This window comes from Leguminivora glycinivorella, chromosome 9 (genome assembly GCF_023078275.1).
Source record: "Leguminivora glycinivorella isolate SPB_JAAS2020 chromosome 9, LegGlyc_1.1, whole genome shotgun sequence".
Lineage (NCBI taxonomy): Eukaryota > Metazoa > Arthropoda > Insecta > Lepidoptera > Tortricidae > Leguminivora > Leguminivora glycinivorella.
Genome location: NC_062979.1, coordinates 17,967,700 through 17,985,973, shown reverse-complemented (window position 1 = coordinate 17,985,973; position 18,274 = coordinate 17,967,700). Strand labels below are relative to the sequence as shown.

The window sequence follows — 18,274 nt, the reverse complement described above, 5'->3', positions numbered from 1 at the left end:
TACATTGAATCCTAAACGAAGCAAAGGATTCTATAGGTAACTAGATCCTCTGCGTGGTGCAGAATTCTAAAAATTTTCTGTGGAGAATCATTATTGGAACACAAATCCTGATATTTTTTTTCTATTAGGCACTGGTCCCACCGCGAGCTAGTAAACTATGAGCTATCGGCTATAAAAACGAACAGAAGATAATCACTTCCGCGTTAATAAAAGAGACACGGCGATGTTTATAGTTACTCGCCCAGCGGTGAGCAATCAATATCGCCGTCTCTTTTACTGGCTTTTGCCCGCGGCTTCGCACGCGTTAGAAAGAGACAAAAAGTAGTCTATGTCACTCTCCATCCCTTCAACTAACTCCACCCAAAATATGACGTCGATTCGTCGCTCCGTTTTGCCGTGAAAGACGGACAAACAAACAGACACACACACTTTCCCATTTATAATTAGTATATATGGATTTTGACAGAATAGAATACCTAGTCCTTAGTCTATGACTTTTGATAACTCCTCTTCTTGACTTCTTGACATGTAGTTAACATGACATGTAATTTTAGATAAACATAACCATGACATAACATACTCGTAACCACTGAAATTTTTACTATACCTACAGGAAAATAGCTAAATAACATTGAGCGCGATTGTGGATATATAAGAAGAATGAAATATAATAAGATTGTAGATATATAATATGAGAAGAATAAATTTAATTTAAAAAAATAAACTAAGTTGTTCTGAATCCCCTTGGACTACCTCAAGCATGGCTTACTATTTAATTCCTGATCAATCTTAAATTACCTAGAACTTCTGTACTGTGTCACTTCGCTTGCAAGACATACATCTAAAGAAGCTGTTTTCTTGAAAAGCTGAATATCACACGCCTTAATAGCCATGGATTTAACGCTGAACTGAACCAGCACATGTGCAAATAATAACCCTAACAAACCACATTTCGGCATGAAGAATAAAAAGAAAACCTACTTTGGAATAAGCCCTGCCTTATTTAGAGATATAGTTCTTGCGACTGTATTTTATGCATGTGTAATGGAATATAAAAGAGATCGCAACTCTAGGCAGTAATATAAATGCTCGAGAAAGGAGATAAATGATGTATCCATTACATTTGGACACTTAAATTCAATTTAAAATTGGGATAAAAGTACAGAGGCCAAGCTAACTCATCACGGACATTGCAGTGCCAAAACGTGAAGAGACCAGATACATTTGCCAATGTAAGCTTCTTGTAATCTATTTTTCATATCTACAATAAAGAACTGAGCTACTAAGTTTTGCTGACTATTACTTATCAATAAAAAAGTAAGTAATAATAACCAGTCTCTTTATTCAAAATTGGCTTAGTACATTTTCCTATGTTAAAAATGGAACAGCATAAAATTTCACAAAATAATAATTTCTTGTCCGTACCATGACATGGTGCTAACTGCAGCTAACTGCAAAACTGATCATATTGACAATTTTAGAAAGTTTCACTATTTTGCATTTATGTTCAAAAAAATTTTTTAACTGCCTGAAGTAGAATTATGTAGCCATAATAGCTTTGTAGCACAAACAATAAGTAACACAGCTGCAGACTTCAACTAAAACCATTGTAAATTTTCAGATTAGGACTATGTACCACTTCAAAAACTGTGCAGGCATCTTCATCCCCACTTGATATTTCACTAACAGGACTTTCAACTATACCATTTCTAGTTTTACTTTTATTATTTTCTCTTTTACCTTTGTGATCATCAATTGTCTCCGTAAACTCAGAAATGTTCTGTAATTCACAACATAACTTGTACTCCATATCTGTACCTTTAGTGTGTTTCTTGATCATGTTTAAAACTGTTTGCATGTAGCTGATCTTGGCATCCCTCCTTCTGAGTCTCAACTCGAGAAGTTTCACTCTAGCTTGTAGTGATATTTCCTTGTTGGTCTTCAGTTTGGTCTGTACTCCCATGTTGCTAGTTTGTTTTGGAAGGGAGTGTGAAGACTGGACAGAATTGCAACATGTGCATGGCACCACCTGTAATTAGTAGTAATTTTTTTAAAGAAAAACTATTTTAATAGATTGCCCACTTTTGGTAGTCACTAGTAGATACCTCTGGGGCCTATTTCTCGAAGCTACAAGTTACAATTTACAAGTGGTTGTCAATGTCTAATATGACAAGTTGGAAAGAGACTTCCACTTGTAACTTGTAACTTTCATTTTTGATAAATGGGCCCCTGGTAGAACTCCAGGCCATTACTTTCATAAGGCTCATCATTGCATTGCTTTAAAAATTAGATAGGTACAGTCGACTACAAAGAGATGTATTTATTTTTCACCTTATTGCATTGTATTAAGGTGAAAAAATGGATAAATCTCTTTGTAGTCGGCTGTACATACATAAGTAGTTTAAACCTTTTTGTTAAATGGGTGAATCAACTTTTCTTTGCCAGCAAAATTTCGCATACTTCGACTACATGTGGTCATAAAATTTAATTGGGATTTAGTCTAATTAATGTATACTTATTATATTAAAGACAAATATACTAGCTACGCGATACAACATGTAATTATAGGATTTCCTATTTTATAACTTTGTTTCGAGTAGTGACCCAGTGGACATAGCTGTCCCTCACTTTTGTATGAAAAAAGTGTCTCTTCCACTGGGTCACATATTGTTTTAATTAAAAATGAATCGTTTTAAATTTTTCCCTAATTGGTATACGTGAAATAAGGATCTTTATTCACGATGGTAAGGTTAAAAATCACAAAAGTAGACCTAATAATAAGTAAGGGTAATTCTTGCAAAAAGCAAGAAAAAGTTGATTCACCAAATCCATATTTAATCTAATCAAACTTTCTAGTTATAAAAATATGCATAGTAATGAAAACCTCCTCTAAATTATAACAAGAATACCCACCATTTGGAAATTCCGAGGTAAATTAGGATTCGGAACATATTGTTCATAATCTGACCGAGTTGGTTTCTCCGCACTTGCAGTAAAAAAATCTCTCTTGCTTCTTGAAAGTGCATTCTTCAGCAAAGACAACTTTTCGTTGTCATCATCATCATCTGTTGAGCTGTCCTGAAATCAAATTGAATAATATTATAGACTAAGTTATTATAACTCAATTTGAAGCTAATAAATCATAATATCTTCATTACCGGTTATGTCAAAGCTAATTGATATTAAATATTCAATGCAGTACAAGCTCGATAATCCGGCACTTCGGTGGTCTGAAACGTCCAGTAATCCGGGACTAAAATAGAGATGCAAGTGATCATTTCAAGTGCAAGTTTACCATCTATGCGTAAGTTATCAGTCTGACTTCACTCTAAAATGTGGCTAAAAACCAGATAATGGTTGAATGTTTTTCGAACTTATTATTTTAGCACAGTCTTTTTAATACAACATTCATAAAAAAAATATGAAAATATATGGAGAATGGCTAAAATTTCCACTAATCCGAATTTTCTACTAATTATCATCAGCAGCCGGATTATCATGATTGTATATCATATCAAGGTCTTAAAATTTATTAACAAACTTATGGACCCAAATAGTCTGAAATAAATGCATTTTTTATTATTATTATTATTTGTTTGTCTTTTCCATATCTCGGGACCATGGGAGGCATGCGTGGGGCCAAAGTCAACATCACAGAGGCCCTTTTAGACATTTTAATCTAAAGGCAAGGGATACACGTGGCGGATACCACCCCCGAGCACACAATATGGTTCAACCGGAGATGGTCCCCACCAGGTGCAAAGACTATTGCAGTGCAGCACTTTTGTGGTGTGCTGCGATGGGAGCTACCTTCATGGGTTATTGTTTTGAAAGTTGGATGAACTGGTTAAAGGGCTATGGGAGGAGATTATCGTACACCTGCCGTGACAATTAGTCTCACAATTGTAAAACTCATTGAGCCTGCAAAACGGCAGCACGCACGGTGCGACAACAGAGCAACACTTGAGAGTGGCTAAAAGGTTGTCGAGAGGTGAGTCTGCGGTAGCTTGGTTCCTGGTGTTCCATTCAGCAGGCGTTATGACATTTTACACTTCCAACCTGGAGAATAGGTCCCGCTCTTGCGAATCCACTCTGGCCGGCCGGTTAAGGCAAGCGCAGAGGCGAGGGCTAGATGGAAGTGCCCCCTGGAATAGGGGTCTGCGGTGTCGCCACTCACCGTCAGCTTGCCACAAGCTGCCCCCGCGAGCTTATTATTTTTATTATTTTTTTTTAACTGTTTTAAGTATTTAAGACATACCATCTTACTACTGAAGTGATATTTTTTAAAATATAATGTGGAGGACAAAGTATACCTTTTCAACAATATTAATAGACGGCACAGCACCTGGTCTGAGGACTCTGCCCCCTCTGCCTTTGACAAAATCCTTCTCCTTGAAATGCAGGCTGCAAATCTTGGCATGGATGGATTTCGATTTTATTCTTACGACTCTTTCCCACAGAGGCAAATACTTCTTGTTTCGTGTAACCCTGCAAAGTTTTTGAAATACTTAGGTCACAATCTGATTTCATTACTTTTTATCATTATATATTCATATTTATTGCATCCAACATCCTCCTCCTTGCGTTGTCTCGGCATTTAAAAAAAGTGTATAGTAGGTACGCAGCTTCGACCAAAATATTATTTATTTTAAAACATTCCAAATAGCATTACCGGTGAAATGTTACACTGCTATTAAAAGGATTGTGTTCAGATTTACATCCACTCACAGCGCACTTGCTCATTGTTATTGGATGTTATTTATATTTAAATAAAAGGACTAAAGTATTCAACAAACATCGACAACAAAACAAATCGATTTGACATTTGAGCATGTGACAGCTCTGCTGATAGTCAGGGACCAAACGACCTCTTTTACAAAAAGTCGTCGACATCTCTTCTAAATACCTAAAACAGGTATGGATGTGTTCCTCGTTATCTCCAGATTACGAATTGACCTGTTTTAGTTTAAGGAGGGGGGGACGGGTTGAGAAAAAGGGGGAGAAAGATGGCGGCCGACCATCATAGATATTTATTCACATCTCGAGTCCTATGGCACCAATCTGTTCGTGCAAGGTGTCGTTTGAAAGCTTATTAAACCTACTTTAATTGTTTTTAAATAACTATACTCATAAAAGTAACCGTTTACGAAATATTTGAAAATATGTGTTTTTTTATCGCGCATTAATTGCACAAGTACTAGAAAAAATGCGTCTAACTCAATAAACAATAACTTTACCACAATTGATGTTATTATAAAATTTTCGCGTCTATTCATGCTCTTTCTAAAAATATAAGTTTCATTGGTATATGATAATATATAACCATGTAATTACGAATTTGGTTTAGCAGGAGTCACTCTGCCCGGTCGCAGAAATGGGCGCTGACCGTAGTAAAGTATTCAATATTTTTGAGGTCCTATTTTACGGATCCATATGCGAGAGGTATCGTTTCAAAGCTAATTAAACCTACTATATTTTTTTATAAATAACTATAATCATAAAGGTAGCTGTTTAGAAAATATTTGAAAATATGTGTTTTATAGACCATGAGTCGCACAAGTACCTACTGGTAAAAAAGGCTTCTTAATCAATAAACAACAACTTTCCGGAATTGATGTTAGTATAAGATTTACGCGGAATTTCGTGTGCTTTCTAATAACATAAGTTTTATTGGTGTATGATATTATATAACCAAGTAATTACAAATATGGTTAAGTAGGGGCCACAGCGCCCGGCCACGTATGGATGCTGACCGTCGCCAAATTTTCTATATTTTTCAGATACTATTTTATTTAACAGGAATCTTTTGAAAGCATATTATGCGTACTATCATTGGTTCTCAATAATTTTAGTTGTAACTGTAGTATAGCTAACAAAATATTTGAAAATATGCATTGGAACCGATGTGAGTAAAACATGCTTCTAGCTCAATGAATTATATTTTTTCCGCAATTGATATAATAACAAAATAAACGGCGAAATGTATGACCTTTTCAAATAATAAGTTTTGTCAGTATTGCATAAAGAATTAATGTTAATTTATCCATCATACTCACTGCGCACCGTCATATACATGGATGACCATTTTCGTTGCCGTTTTCATAATTTTTAAGATTGTATCTTGGTGCATGACCAATAAACAATAACTTTACCGCAAATAATGTTATGATAAGATTTACAGGACATTTCATATGCTTTCTAAAAATATAAGTTTTATTGATGTATGATATTATACAACCAAGTAATTACGAATTTGGTTTAGCAGGTGTCACTGCACCCCCGTGACGTAAATAGGTGCTAACCGTCGCCTAATTTTATGTATTTCTCAGATCCTATTTTAGCGATCAATTTGTGAGAGGTATCATTTGAAAGCATATTATGCGTACTATCGTTACTTTTTAATAATTTTAGTCGTAATTGTAGAAGTTTACAAAATATTTGACAATATGTGTATTTTTACTGTATATGAATAGCATTCGCACTGATACGAGTGAAACATGCTTCTAGCTCAATAAATTATATTTTTCCGCAATTGATATAATAACGAAATGAACCGCAAAATGTATGGCCTTTACAAAAAATGAGTTTTGTTAGATTTGCTTAAACAATTAATGTTAATTTGTCCACCATACCCACTGCGCACGGTCAATCGTCATATAAACGGATGTCCCCGCCGTTGCCTTAATTTCTTCATCATTTTACAGATTTTATTTTACTGATCAATTAAGTATATAAGTAAATTCGATACGTGATAGATTATATTTATTATGAATATACGATTAGTGAAATAAAATCTGAAAAATCATGAAAAAAGGCAACGACGGTGGACATCCATTTATATGATGGTGCGCAGTAGGTGAGCTGAACAAATTCAAATAAATTGTTTATGCAATACAAACCAAACTTATTTTTTGTGTAAGTCATACATTTTCCGTTTATTTTGTTATTATTTCAATTGCGGAAAACTATAATTTATTGAGCTAGAAGCGTGTCTTATCAATGCCAATGCTATTCATGCACAGTAAAATACACATATTACTAATCAAATATTTTGTAAACTTCTACAGTTTCGACTTGAAATATTAGAAATAAAGATAGTACGCATAATATGCTTTCAAATGATACCTCTCACAAATTTATCAGTAAAATAGGATCTGAGTAACGTAGAAAATTTGGCGACGTCAGTCAGCACCCAATATCGTGACAGGGCGCAGTGACACCTGCTAAACCAAATTCGTAATTACTTGGTCATATATTATCATACACCAATAAAACTTATATTTTTAGAAAGCGCATGAAATTTCGCGTAAATTTTATAATAACATTAATTGCGGTAAAGTTATGGTTTATTAAGTTAGAAGCATTTTTTATCTGTATATGTGCAACTCGTGCTCGAAAAAAAAACTCATGTTTTCAAATATTTTGTAAACAGCTACCTTTATAACTATAGTTATTCAAAAATAATTATAGTAGGTTTAATTTTCTTTCAAATGATACCTCTTACATATGGATCCGTAAAATAAGAACTTAAAAATATTGAATACTTTACTACGGTCAGCGCTCATTTTTATGCGACCAGCGGAGTGACCACTACGAAACAAAATTCGTAATTTAATGGTTATATTATCACTTACCAATAAAACTTATATTTTTAGAAAGCTCATGAATAGTCGCGTAAATTTTATAATAACATCAATTGCGGTAACGTTATTGTTTATTGACTTAGAAGCATTTTTTACCAGTACTTGTGCGATTCATGCTCGATAAAAAACACATATTTTCAAATATTATGTAAACAGCTACTTTTAATACTATAGTTATGTGTAAACAATTATAGTAAGTTTAATTATCTTTCAAACGATACCTCTCACATATGGATCCGTAAAATAAGACCTCAAAAATATTGAATACTTTACTACGGTCAGCGCCCGTTTATGCGACCTGGAGGATAACCCCTGCCAAACAAAATTCTTAATTATATGGTTATATATTATCATATACCAATGAAACTTATATTTTTAGAAAGAGCATGAATAGACGCGAAAATTTTATAATAACATCAATTGCGGTAAAGTTATTGTTTATTGAGTTAGACGCATTTTTTACTAGTACTTATGCAATTCATGCGCGATAAAAAAACATATATTTTCAAATATTTCCTAAACGGTTACTTTTATGAGCATAGTTATTGGAAAACAATTAAAGTAGGTTTAATAAGCTTTCAAATGACACATCGCACGAACAGATTGGTGCCATAGGACTCGAGATGTGAATAAATATCTATGATGGTCGGTCGTCATCTTTCCCCCCCTTTTTCTCGACCCGTCCCCCCCTCCTTAAACTAAAACAGGTCGATTCGTAATCTGGAGAGAACGAGGAACATATCGATACCTGTTTTAGGTATTTAGAAGAGATGTCGACGAAAATCGTGAAGGAGACGACTTGTGGCCAAATTGGCTCTAGACTATGACATTGACGGCTTCGTTCGGATAAATGAGTATCCGAACGAAACCGCTGCTGCATCGCGTTCAAGTTCAAAAATTCAACGTTGCCTAATCTCAATACCTTTGGAGTTAATCCATGTTAAGGATAGGGACATCCTTATGGCCCTCACTTCTTTCTGTAAGCTTAATAACTTAAAATTTTAATTTTTATTGTTATATTACATGTTAATACAATTTTTTTTTGCTTTCTATTTCTTCTCAATGTCTAATATTACTAATCCAGTAGTTGTGTTTCGTTGTCATCTAACTCTAACTAACCCCACTAAATTTTAGAACTGATTAAATTTATCAAAATGGATTGATAGCTATTACTTCGAACAAAATTTATTTAATTAAAAAATCGACATGACACTGGCAAATCATTTGGAAGCCAATAAAAAAAAAAAAAAAAAACTCAATACCAACCGTAGTAATTTTGCAGTCATGATTGTTGGTTCTATCAAAGACCTATATAACTTGTATCTATCAAAGAACTAGTATGAATTTTCTAAATGATTTATTCGCTTTCGGGCCTAACTTGTAAAAACAGCAGTAAGCACGCCAAACTAGAAATTTCATAACTCCCTAGGGAGAACGATTTTTCCTCCAGGACCACCAAGTTGAATTCCTAAAATGTTGGATTTGCAAAAAGTTGAATTTGCAGGATGTTGAATGTTAAAATGTTGAATTTGCATTATGTTGAGTTCTTTTTATGTCCAAATTGCATTAAGTTGAATTTGCAGCTTGTTGAATCCTAAAATGTTGAATTTGCAGAAAGTTGACTTTGCGGTATGGTGAACCCTAAAATGTTGAATTTCCATAAGATTGAATTTGCAGTAGGTACCTACAGGGTGTAACAAAGGCCCCGAGTGATACTTTAACAGCTGATAGGGTTACTAATTACCCTAAGGCCTGATTTAGACGACATGCGAACTCGCATGCGATTTTAGTTACATTGCGGGCTGTTGAGGTTACATACAATTTTGGACAGCCATCAAATACCGCAATGTAATAAAACTCGAATGCGAGTTCTCGTACCGTCTAAATGGGCCCTAAGTGTGATACAAGTGAAAAAATTTCGTAGTTCGAAAAAAATGAGTTTCAATTTTTTCCGCTTAAATAGCAATCAGGGTATTGGTCTTGCGGGCTGTTGAAGTAAGGTGCATTGGGGTAATTTCGAACGTCGTTTAATTTTGAAAGTCACATAAAAATCACCATTATTTCCATCATATCAAGATTCCCCTTTCGAAATTACCCGAGCATATCTGTATGTCGAAATTATCCCTATTGACTTTTGTTACATGCTATATAGTTTCAGGGCATATTTAAGTTCCAAGACTCCACTGATGAGCCTTTTCGAAGCAAAATGCCTTAAAATTTTGTTCCCCGTTACAGCAATGGGTTAAATACAGTCTGAAGACTGAAATTCATGACCATCAAAGGTACATTTTTTTCTCCTATTAGGACCAAAAAGCTCGCGATTCAGAGTAGAAATCATATTAAAAAATACCCATGTTAAAAAAAGATTCCAGGAATATAAACTTGAGTTCCTAAAATGTTGAAATCCCGAAATGTTGAAAGTATACATTTTGAGAATTCAACTTTTTGATATTTCAACATTCTGAGAATTAAACATTTTGCGAAACTGAAAAAAATCAACATTCTGGGAAAGTCAACGTTTCGGGATTTCAACATTTTAGGAATTCAACCTGGTGGTCCGGGAGGCGATTTTTCTATAACTCCGCCTGCGTTAGTATGAGAGCGTGATCAAAATTTGAATAATTATGACAATTCATTACTTAGGCAATGGGAAAACGTCTCCAACATTGTTTTCATCACACCCGCACTTTAAATGTGCTATTGCACGCAGGCAGAGCGTGAGTTATAGAAAAATCGTTCTCCCAAGGGAATAATGAAATTTCTTGTACCGTACTAAACTTTTTTACATCTATTTACATATTTTTTACATTGCGAGTAGGCTTGTGCCGTTTCGTTCGTTGATCGGAGCGCTCCGATCTCGTTCAATCGCTCCCATGAACTAGTTCGCTCTTTTAGGTCTTTTGCTCATTTAGTTCAGCCAGACCAGCGACCACTGCGGTCGGAAAGATCAGAACGAATGGGACCGAATAGTGTCAAAATTATACGAACAGTCCACAAATAGTAACATTCCGGGCCGAAAGGTTGTAAGTAACCGAAGTTTAATATGAAAACTTGACTTTTTTTGTTGCTCTGCTAAGTAGCTCTCACTCTCGGTCGGCGCAGTCACACATTCGTTCTCGATCCAAACCGCTCGCGCTCGCCGATCCTATACTGACCTAAAGGAGCAAAGACCGATTCTCAGACCACTGAAAGATTCAGTTCATTTCGGTCATTGATGGGATTTTATTCCTAACAGTTCATAGTTCGTGAACGACACAAGCCTAATTGCGAGTGTGATGAAAAACATTGTGTGTAACTCGGGAGTATGAATATTACTAACTTTAGTCTTTAAATCGCTCCAGCAAGCCCCAACCTTCAACCAAAGCTCCAACTTCCTCCCCTTGTTGCACAATGTACTATTTTTGGCTTACAGGCACATAATTAATTATCTGTTGTACAAGACGTTGCAAATCTGTAGCACTCTTTATAATACCTATTACCTACTGTGTCTATTAGGTAGTATAGGAATAAAAAAAAGTGACACGACGCTACTTAGCGGCATGGTATAGGGTTAATAATATTTTCACCACACCAACTGGTAAAAGGTTTACTTGTGGATAAAATGCAGTTTTGCTATCTGTTTTCGAATAGCAAAGTAAGCCTTTACCCGTTGGTGTGGTGAAAAGTTTGTTTAACCTTTGTGCCTTGAAACCGTCGCAACGCTCTACTCGCTACGCTCGCGGTTCAATATTGGAATCTTTCGCTTGCTTTGGTTAAACAACAACTTTGCCCCCGTGTAAAACAAATAACTATTATTGAAGTGCAAATGAAAAATTGTTACAGTTCTAGTTTTACTTTATTTTTCACAAATTTTATATTTTTACTCTGAAAATAAGACACATTTTTACTATGTAGGTACCTATGTATAAAACAAGAGATAAACATCCAATGAATGAAACATTAAAAACATAATTATGAAGAGCACGGCCCAGTTTTAGTCATTACGAGATTTACGAGTTTATTACCTACCTAATAATACTTATCATTGAAACTTATTTGCTACTGCTTGGGATACCTGTTAGGTACTGAAAGTTCAAGGCCCTACAACGCAATACAAAAACTTGGCATCAACAGTGTCAAAACTTTTGATACGATTTCTCGAAAAAGTGTTTTTGAGATGTCACCGTTAAGCAGGTACGGGACGACGTACGGCATACATTAAAACAAACTCAATTTAAATCTTTGGTGACTACGGCAGGCACTCAAAATCGACGACGTGTTTTCATTCTTTCATTAAACTCTGAATTACTAATTTGATGCAACGGTGAGAGATATAGACGAAAACCTAAATGCAAATATATTTATTATCCCGCGGGTGATATCCGATAGTGGTGCAAGGAAGGAACCCCAGGCCGGGCATTTTGGTGATGGTCCGGATGGTGATCAGGAGTCGCGGCACGGGAGGGAGACAGCTCACTACTGCCATGCAGCGTCTGGGGTTGTTTATCATCTCGATGGATTTGCCGTCTACGAGTATCTGAAAAAGACGGTCATTTTGATAAGTAGGTACCTTATATTTAATGCGCACTAGTAGTAGGTACTACAACCCTTTCTGATGTATAAATAGAATCTGTGTAACTATGGAATATGTTTTACAAATGGTGTGTATGAGCTTGTATACTCCCTTTTTTCCTATAAAAAGCTTACGTCCGTTTAGACTGCCTTATCCCAAGTTTATAAATAAAAAAAAATTTAAGCAAATATGAAAACGTGACCTTGACATTTAAAACTAGATTCAAATTACGCATACGAAGGGTTAATGTAGCCCATCTATCATGGATTTCATGTTGTTCTTATTTATGCGGTGGTCCTATTCTAGGTAGGCCCAGACCCAGATAAAATAAAAACTAGTGCCATTGAAACTTACCTCGTATCCCATTATTCCTTCGATTGCTTTGGGCACCTTCCACCTGAGACTAACTGTATGATGTGACACCCTTCTTGCACACGGTTCTTGAACTCTAAGCTGATCCACATAACTCCCCATTTCCTGTCAAATTATGGAAGCAGTCTATGTTTTACAATTTAAAGTAGAAGATGGAAGGATCTGTTACAAGTGCCAAAAACTGTGCAGGAATTAGCCTAATTCTTTAAATCTTACCGGATCTAATATTGAGACAGTATTTGAGATTTCTTCTGGCGATCTTGGACATAATATTTCGTTCTGAAAACAAAAACCATTACGCACCCAAAGACAATAGAAAACGGGCAACTATTTACTGTTTTATTCAGTATCTATTAATAAATATTTACCTGAAACAGAAACGAACCGTCTTTTGACGGCAATTCTGATTTTATAGCTTCCTCAAAATTTGCAGTACTCTTCCCTATGACAGTATGCATCGGGGTCATGCAGCCAATAATGAAACTTTCCGTCTACGAAAAGAAGCAAAGTACGTACGTTATGAAATATTAATAGAATTCAAATGCAGCGTTAAAATAATTTTTAAAAAAAAAAAACCGTCGCCTTTCGGGTTCTGGTGAAAGCTACTTGCGAATGTGGGATTATGTAGAAATGTGTAAGTATTTTTTAAAACTGCTTTTAATGCTTTAATTATTGCAACACAAATGAATATACGTATAACGTTAAGGTTTGAGGAGTTTCCTCAATTCCTCATGAATCCGATTATATTATAAGAAATCGAAGCTTGACAAACTTTGACTTGAAAACTCAATATGCTTAACAAACATACTAAATAAATGTCACTGTTCTGAACTTAAATGCATGCTTTTCTTACAAAAATACCAAAGTCACTATGAGTGTGCCGTTCAGATTTGAGGAGTTCGGTTCTGACTATCATCAGCAGTTCCACTGCACCAAATGTCACTGTTCTGGACGTAAGTGCATGCTGTTCTTATAAAAATACCAAAGTCACTATAAGCGTGCCGTTCAGATTTGAGGAGTTCGGTTCTGACCATCATCAGCAATTCCACTGCACCAAATGTCACTGTTCTGGACGAAAGTGCATGCTGTTCTTATAAAAATACCAAAGTCACTATAAGCGTGCCGTTCAGATTTGAAGAGTTCCGTTCTGGCCATCATCAGCAGTTCCACTGCACCAAATGTCACTGTTCCGTACCTAAATGCACGCTGTTCCTTTAAAAACACAAAAATCACCATATGTATGCCTTTCAGATTTGAGGAGTTCCCTCGATTTCTCCAGGATCCCATCATCAGAACTGGGTTCTGAGAAAAATGGGACCAATCTGTATGCATATACTTTCAATCAAAAAAAAAAATCAAAATCGGTCCAGTAACGACGGAGATATCGATGAACAAACATAAAAAAAAAACATACAGACGACTTGATAACCGTCCTTCTTGAGAGATATGAGGCGACGGTTAAAAAATATATAGAAAAGATGAGCTAAGATGTATGTTAAGTATGAAATCACTGAACTAATTAAAAATATTTTTCGCCGTCGCTCTATTATGACTCTATCGTGATATGATGGCCAGAAAGAGCATTAATGAGTCATAATACTATTTTTTAAAGATTTTCCCTTCTTACCTTGTTCAGTTTTCGGTCCGAACATGAAGCTTGAGCTTGGCTAACTTTTTCCGTTAGAGAATTTTTCGAAATATCGTTTATAATATCATTCATTACGGACTGCGTCTTTTCCTTTATTTTGTTTTTAGATATTTTAACTATCTTCTGTTTAGTTGAAAGCTTGCTTATATTGTCAAGATCAGGTGTAGTAATATCGATTTTTAAGTTGTATTCATAAGTTTTTACTTTATTTTCTGCGCTATGCTGATTATTAGTTTCAGTACTTTTGTCGGTTGTCTTGTATTCTGTATTAGTTTCTGCATTTACTAAGTTACATGAACAGCTATTTTTATAGTGTTCATTCGGAAATGTATGTTGACGTTCTTCAATTTCAATGTCATGCTCGTATAGATTATTTAGCATTCTTTTTATAGAGCAATGGCAAGATTTGGGGTCAGATTTACATTTACTACAATTTTCTGCACTGCTTATAGCACCAAATTTGCTGAATGTATTTTTTAGACTGCCACCACGAAGCTCATAGTCATATTTATAATCTGTAGCTTTACTTCCTGCTGATGAAAAATTAGTAAAATAAGTGTCACCCGGTGTATCATTAATCAACTAGGTTACCTAAATAATGATGATATAAAATACTTTGGTCATACCTACATCAGATAGATACTACACGAAGAGACTCTAGCTTAAAAACGAATAGATTTTCATAGTATTTAGTACGGAAGATAGATATAATAGTTTAAGTATATTATATATCAATTTCTGCACTTCAGGTAGGACGGAGTTTTTATTCTAGACTGTATCTACAGACTCATTGAAATAAACATAATGAACACAAATTTCACCTTACCTAACTTTCGTTTCCACTCATCTTCAACATATTGTTTTATTAGACTAATAGTTTTACAACTTTCCTGAGATCCCACTGCTGGTGCTTGTTCTCGATAAGGACATGACGAACACTCACAAAACGAACATTTGCATACAGCGTCTGTAAAATCCACTTTCTGTGTCATCAGTTGATGGTTTCCTATTATAGCAGTGTAAAATTTATGTTTCCGTGGTTTTCCGACCATATCACCACCGGATACACGGTTAAAACTGCGAGAGTCGTTAAAGCTACTATTTTGCAATTCATTCAATTGTTTGATTCCAGGTTTGATAGGCCGGCCTGAACGCGGTTGGTTCACTAGCGGTAAACTAAGGCATCGTTGTATGCAATTAGCACATGAACAAGGCGAATACTGGCAGCTGTCTGATTGTGCGTCTCCAAAAAGTGTTGTAGTAGTTGCTGTATTCTCGGCATCATAAATGATAGATTTAGCAAGGTGCTCTTCACAAATATTATTTTTATGTTCAGCATGATGTGACATCATTACTCCGTGTGATTTATGATTGCATTCATTACTGTTACTATCATAGGTTTTTACAAACATGGTACACTTCTCGCATTTGCATGGTTTACATTTGCAGGCATCAGCCAAGGTAGATGACGAGTTTTTCGATAAATATTTATAAATCGTACACACGCATGCGTTATAAATTGCCGACATTGTTTTGAAAATATTAGAAATATAAAGTTCCTGTGATTCTGGGGACAGATTCATTATTTTTGAGCTTGAGTTATAACTAAAGGAACTATCTAGTAACTAATGGTGAATTCTTTTTGACCAATTATAGTGAGTTAATTAGGTACACAAGAAGGTAGTTCTCCTTCTATCTATAATGTTGTTCAATGTTGGGCAGATTAAAATGCGAGAAGTCTGGATCAAGATCCGAGATTAAATAATACCGAGGACAGACATCAGACCCCGCTTTCTACAAATGAAAGCGGGGTCACATTTAGATTTAAATCGTTGTTTTTGTATTAAAATTTTTAGCTTTATTTGAAGTGGTTATGGATTTTTCTTCTATGTATTGGGAGTCCCCATAACTCAATCAAGTAACACAGGTCACTGAATTTCTGTAAATCAATAACAAATGGGTAAGTGATAAGATACGCTTGGAGTAGGTACCTACTTCATGAAAAAGTAGCGGTCGGTATCTGTTAGCTTAACATAGAACGAACTAGAACAAAGCAAGTACCTTTAGTCACATATATTAGGGCTATCCAGGTTTACAAGAAAGTACTTATTTGGAGTCCTCATGGGATTTTCTTACTCTAGTCTCCCTACTAAATGAGAGTTTAATATATGAAATCTTTAATTTTTACATGCTAATATTTAAGTGAAAAGATGGTCTTGTAAATTTTACGTTTTTGTTCAAAATTATTGTCAGATTTTGGATGTCAGAGACAAAATTGACAAACAATATATATATACCTAATATGAGTTTTTATTATAATCTATGAATTGAACATATAAATTGAACAAAAAGTTGTGTTAGCGTTTTACAGTCTGTACATGTAGAAATACTAGAAATGGAACTTTTTTAGGGTTCCGTACCAAAAAGGTACAAAAGAAAACCTTATGGTGTCGCTCTGTCTGTCTGTCTGTCCGTCTGTCACATTAGGTACTTAAGATCTCGAGAACTGCTTTATGTTATCGCTATGAATTTTGGAACAGTTATGAATATTGTTAACGTCTATAAATTGAAAGTATAATTTTTTTAATTTATTAATATTCATTGTAGAAAATTGCCAAAATGAAAGGGGGGGCAAACTGTAAATTTCAAGGTACTAAGTCAAGTGGGGAATCGTTAGAAATAATTTAAATTGTACATATCAAAAATATTTTTTATAATTTTTTTGTAGTGGAAAAAAAGAATTATAAAGGAAGAATTGTAAAAAATACCGCCCCCCTCCCTTTATCTCCAAAATTTACCAACGAAATATTATGAAATATTGGTTTTATGCTAAATGGGCCATTTTTTTTTTCAAAGTTGTCCACCCCACTTTTTTTTTGGATTTGGAAATTTTGATGTGGTTTCCACTCAGAATTGCGAGCTCTTTCAATTCTAATAGGAGAAAAAAGTGTCCCAAGGTTTTCCCATTCCGTTACCATTTTTTCGTACATTTTGTATGGCGGTAATGGAATGGAAGGTTCGAAAAAATGTATGGAAATCTTGGGGCATTTTTTTCTCCTATCAGGATCGAAAGAGCTCGCGATACTGAGTATTAATCGCGTAAAAAAATACCCATATTACAAAAAAGGGGTGGACAACTTTGAATAAAATGGCCCAAATATTACAGGAAAAATAAAATCGTATCTATATCTTGGAAAAATTTTTTTAGTAAGAAAAAACTTCCGGATTTTAACTTTCAATTTATAATGAAATTTACATCGTACTTCAAATTCACAAGAGATTTTACATAGAAAAATATCTTTCAAATAAAGTAAAAACTGTCGAAATCGGTTAACATTATAAAGAATTATCCCTGAAATCCAACATACTATACATACAGGTTGCGCATATTAAGAGATGGCGCTATACCTATATACTTCTAGTCAAGTCTTTAGAGTTATATGAGAAACATGAGATTGTTTTAACATGGTTTTAACTATTGAAAGTTTGTACGGATACGGAACCCTCGGTGGGCGAGTCCCACTCGCACTTGGCCGGTTTTTTTTATCATAGCAACACAACACGGTTTGAAATACGGGCCCGACCATGGCCCGACAACCAACTCGTGGGACTGGGAATAGAGGCGCCGACACCCGATGAAAATCAGGACCCTACATCCGACATATTGAGAACGAGCTCTAAGAGCTATCCATACATTTTAGGAGCCTCACTGATTTAAACGTTTTTCAAGATGTACCGACCAATAATAGTAGAATTTTTAGGAACTTTATAGGAAATAATCATTAATCAATTCTGTTCTGTTCATGTCATCCGCTGCTCTACGTGCGCAGATTTGTCACTAAACTTTTGATGACACTAGATACAGTACAGTTAGGTTAGGGCCACTTGCGCCACCTGCTTATCTCAAGGTTAGTGAGCTGTCAACTGTCAAATTTCATATAAAATGGTGGGTTAACCTCGGGTTAACCCTCCATTTTCGGTGGTGCAATGCAAGTGACCCTTAGGAGCCAGTTACATACCTAGTTTAATCTACTTTTACTAAGCCTTGTGATATTATAT

General features: G+C 35.1%; 2 protein-coding genes across 3 annotated transcripts; both read right to left on the bottom strand.

Annotated features, from left to right (window-relative positions):
• Window positions 1–2: 2 nt before the first annotated feature.
• LOC125229491 lies at window positions 3–4,810 on the bottom strand. Its single transcript, XM_048134339.1, has 4 exons — window positions 4,673–4,810; window positions 4,314–4,488; window positions 2,914–3,078; window positions 3–2,029 (listed from the first exon to the last, which is right to left on the bottom strand). The coding sequence occupies exons 1-4, from the start codon at window positions 4,741–4,743 to the stop codon at window positions 1,595–1,597; spliced, it is 846 nt and encodes a 281-aa protein (XP_047990296.1). The 5' UTR covers window positions 4,744–4,810; the 3' UTR covers window positions 3–1,594.
• A 6,656-nt stretch (window positions 4,811–11,466) lies between these two features.
• Window positions 11,467–16,407, bottom strand: LOC125229735. 2 transcript variants are annotated; one of them, XM_048134662.1, is made up of 7 exons: window positions 16,277–16,407; window positions 15,042–16,154; window positions 14,195–14,748; window positions 12,936–13,058; window positions 12,784–12,846; window positions 12,550–12,672; window positions 11,467–12,159 (listed from the first exon to the last, which is right to left on the bottom strand). In XM_048134662.1, exons 2-7 carry the CDS (start codon window positions 15,796–15,798, stop codon window positions 11,968–11,970), a joined length of 1,812 nt encoding a protein of 603 aa, XP_047990619.1. In that variant the 5' UTR covers window positions 15,799–16,154; window positions 16,277–16,407; the 3' UTR covers window positions 11,467–11,967. The 2 variants fall into 2 exon arrangements, with proteins under 2 accessions (XP_047990619.1, XP_047990620.1); XM_048134663.1 differs by having other exon boundaries at window positions 14,195–14,745.
• Between the last annotated feature and the right edge of the window lie 1,867 nt (window positions 16,408–18,274).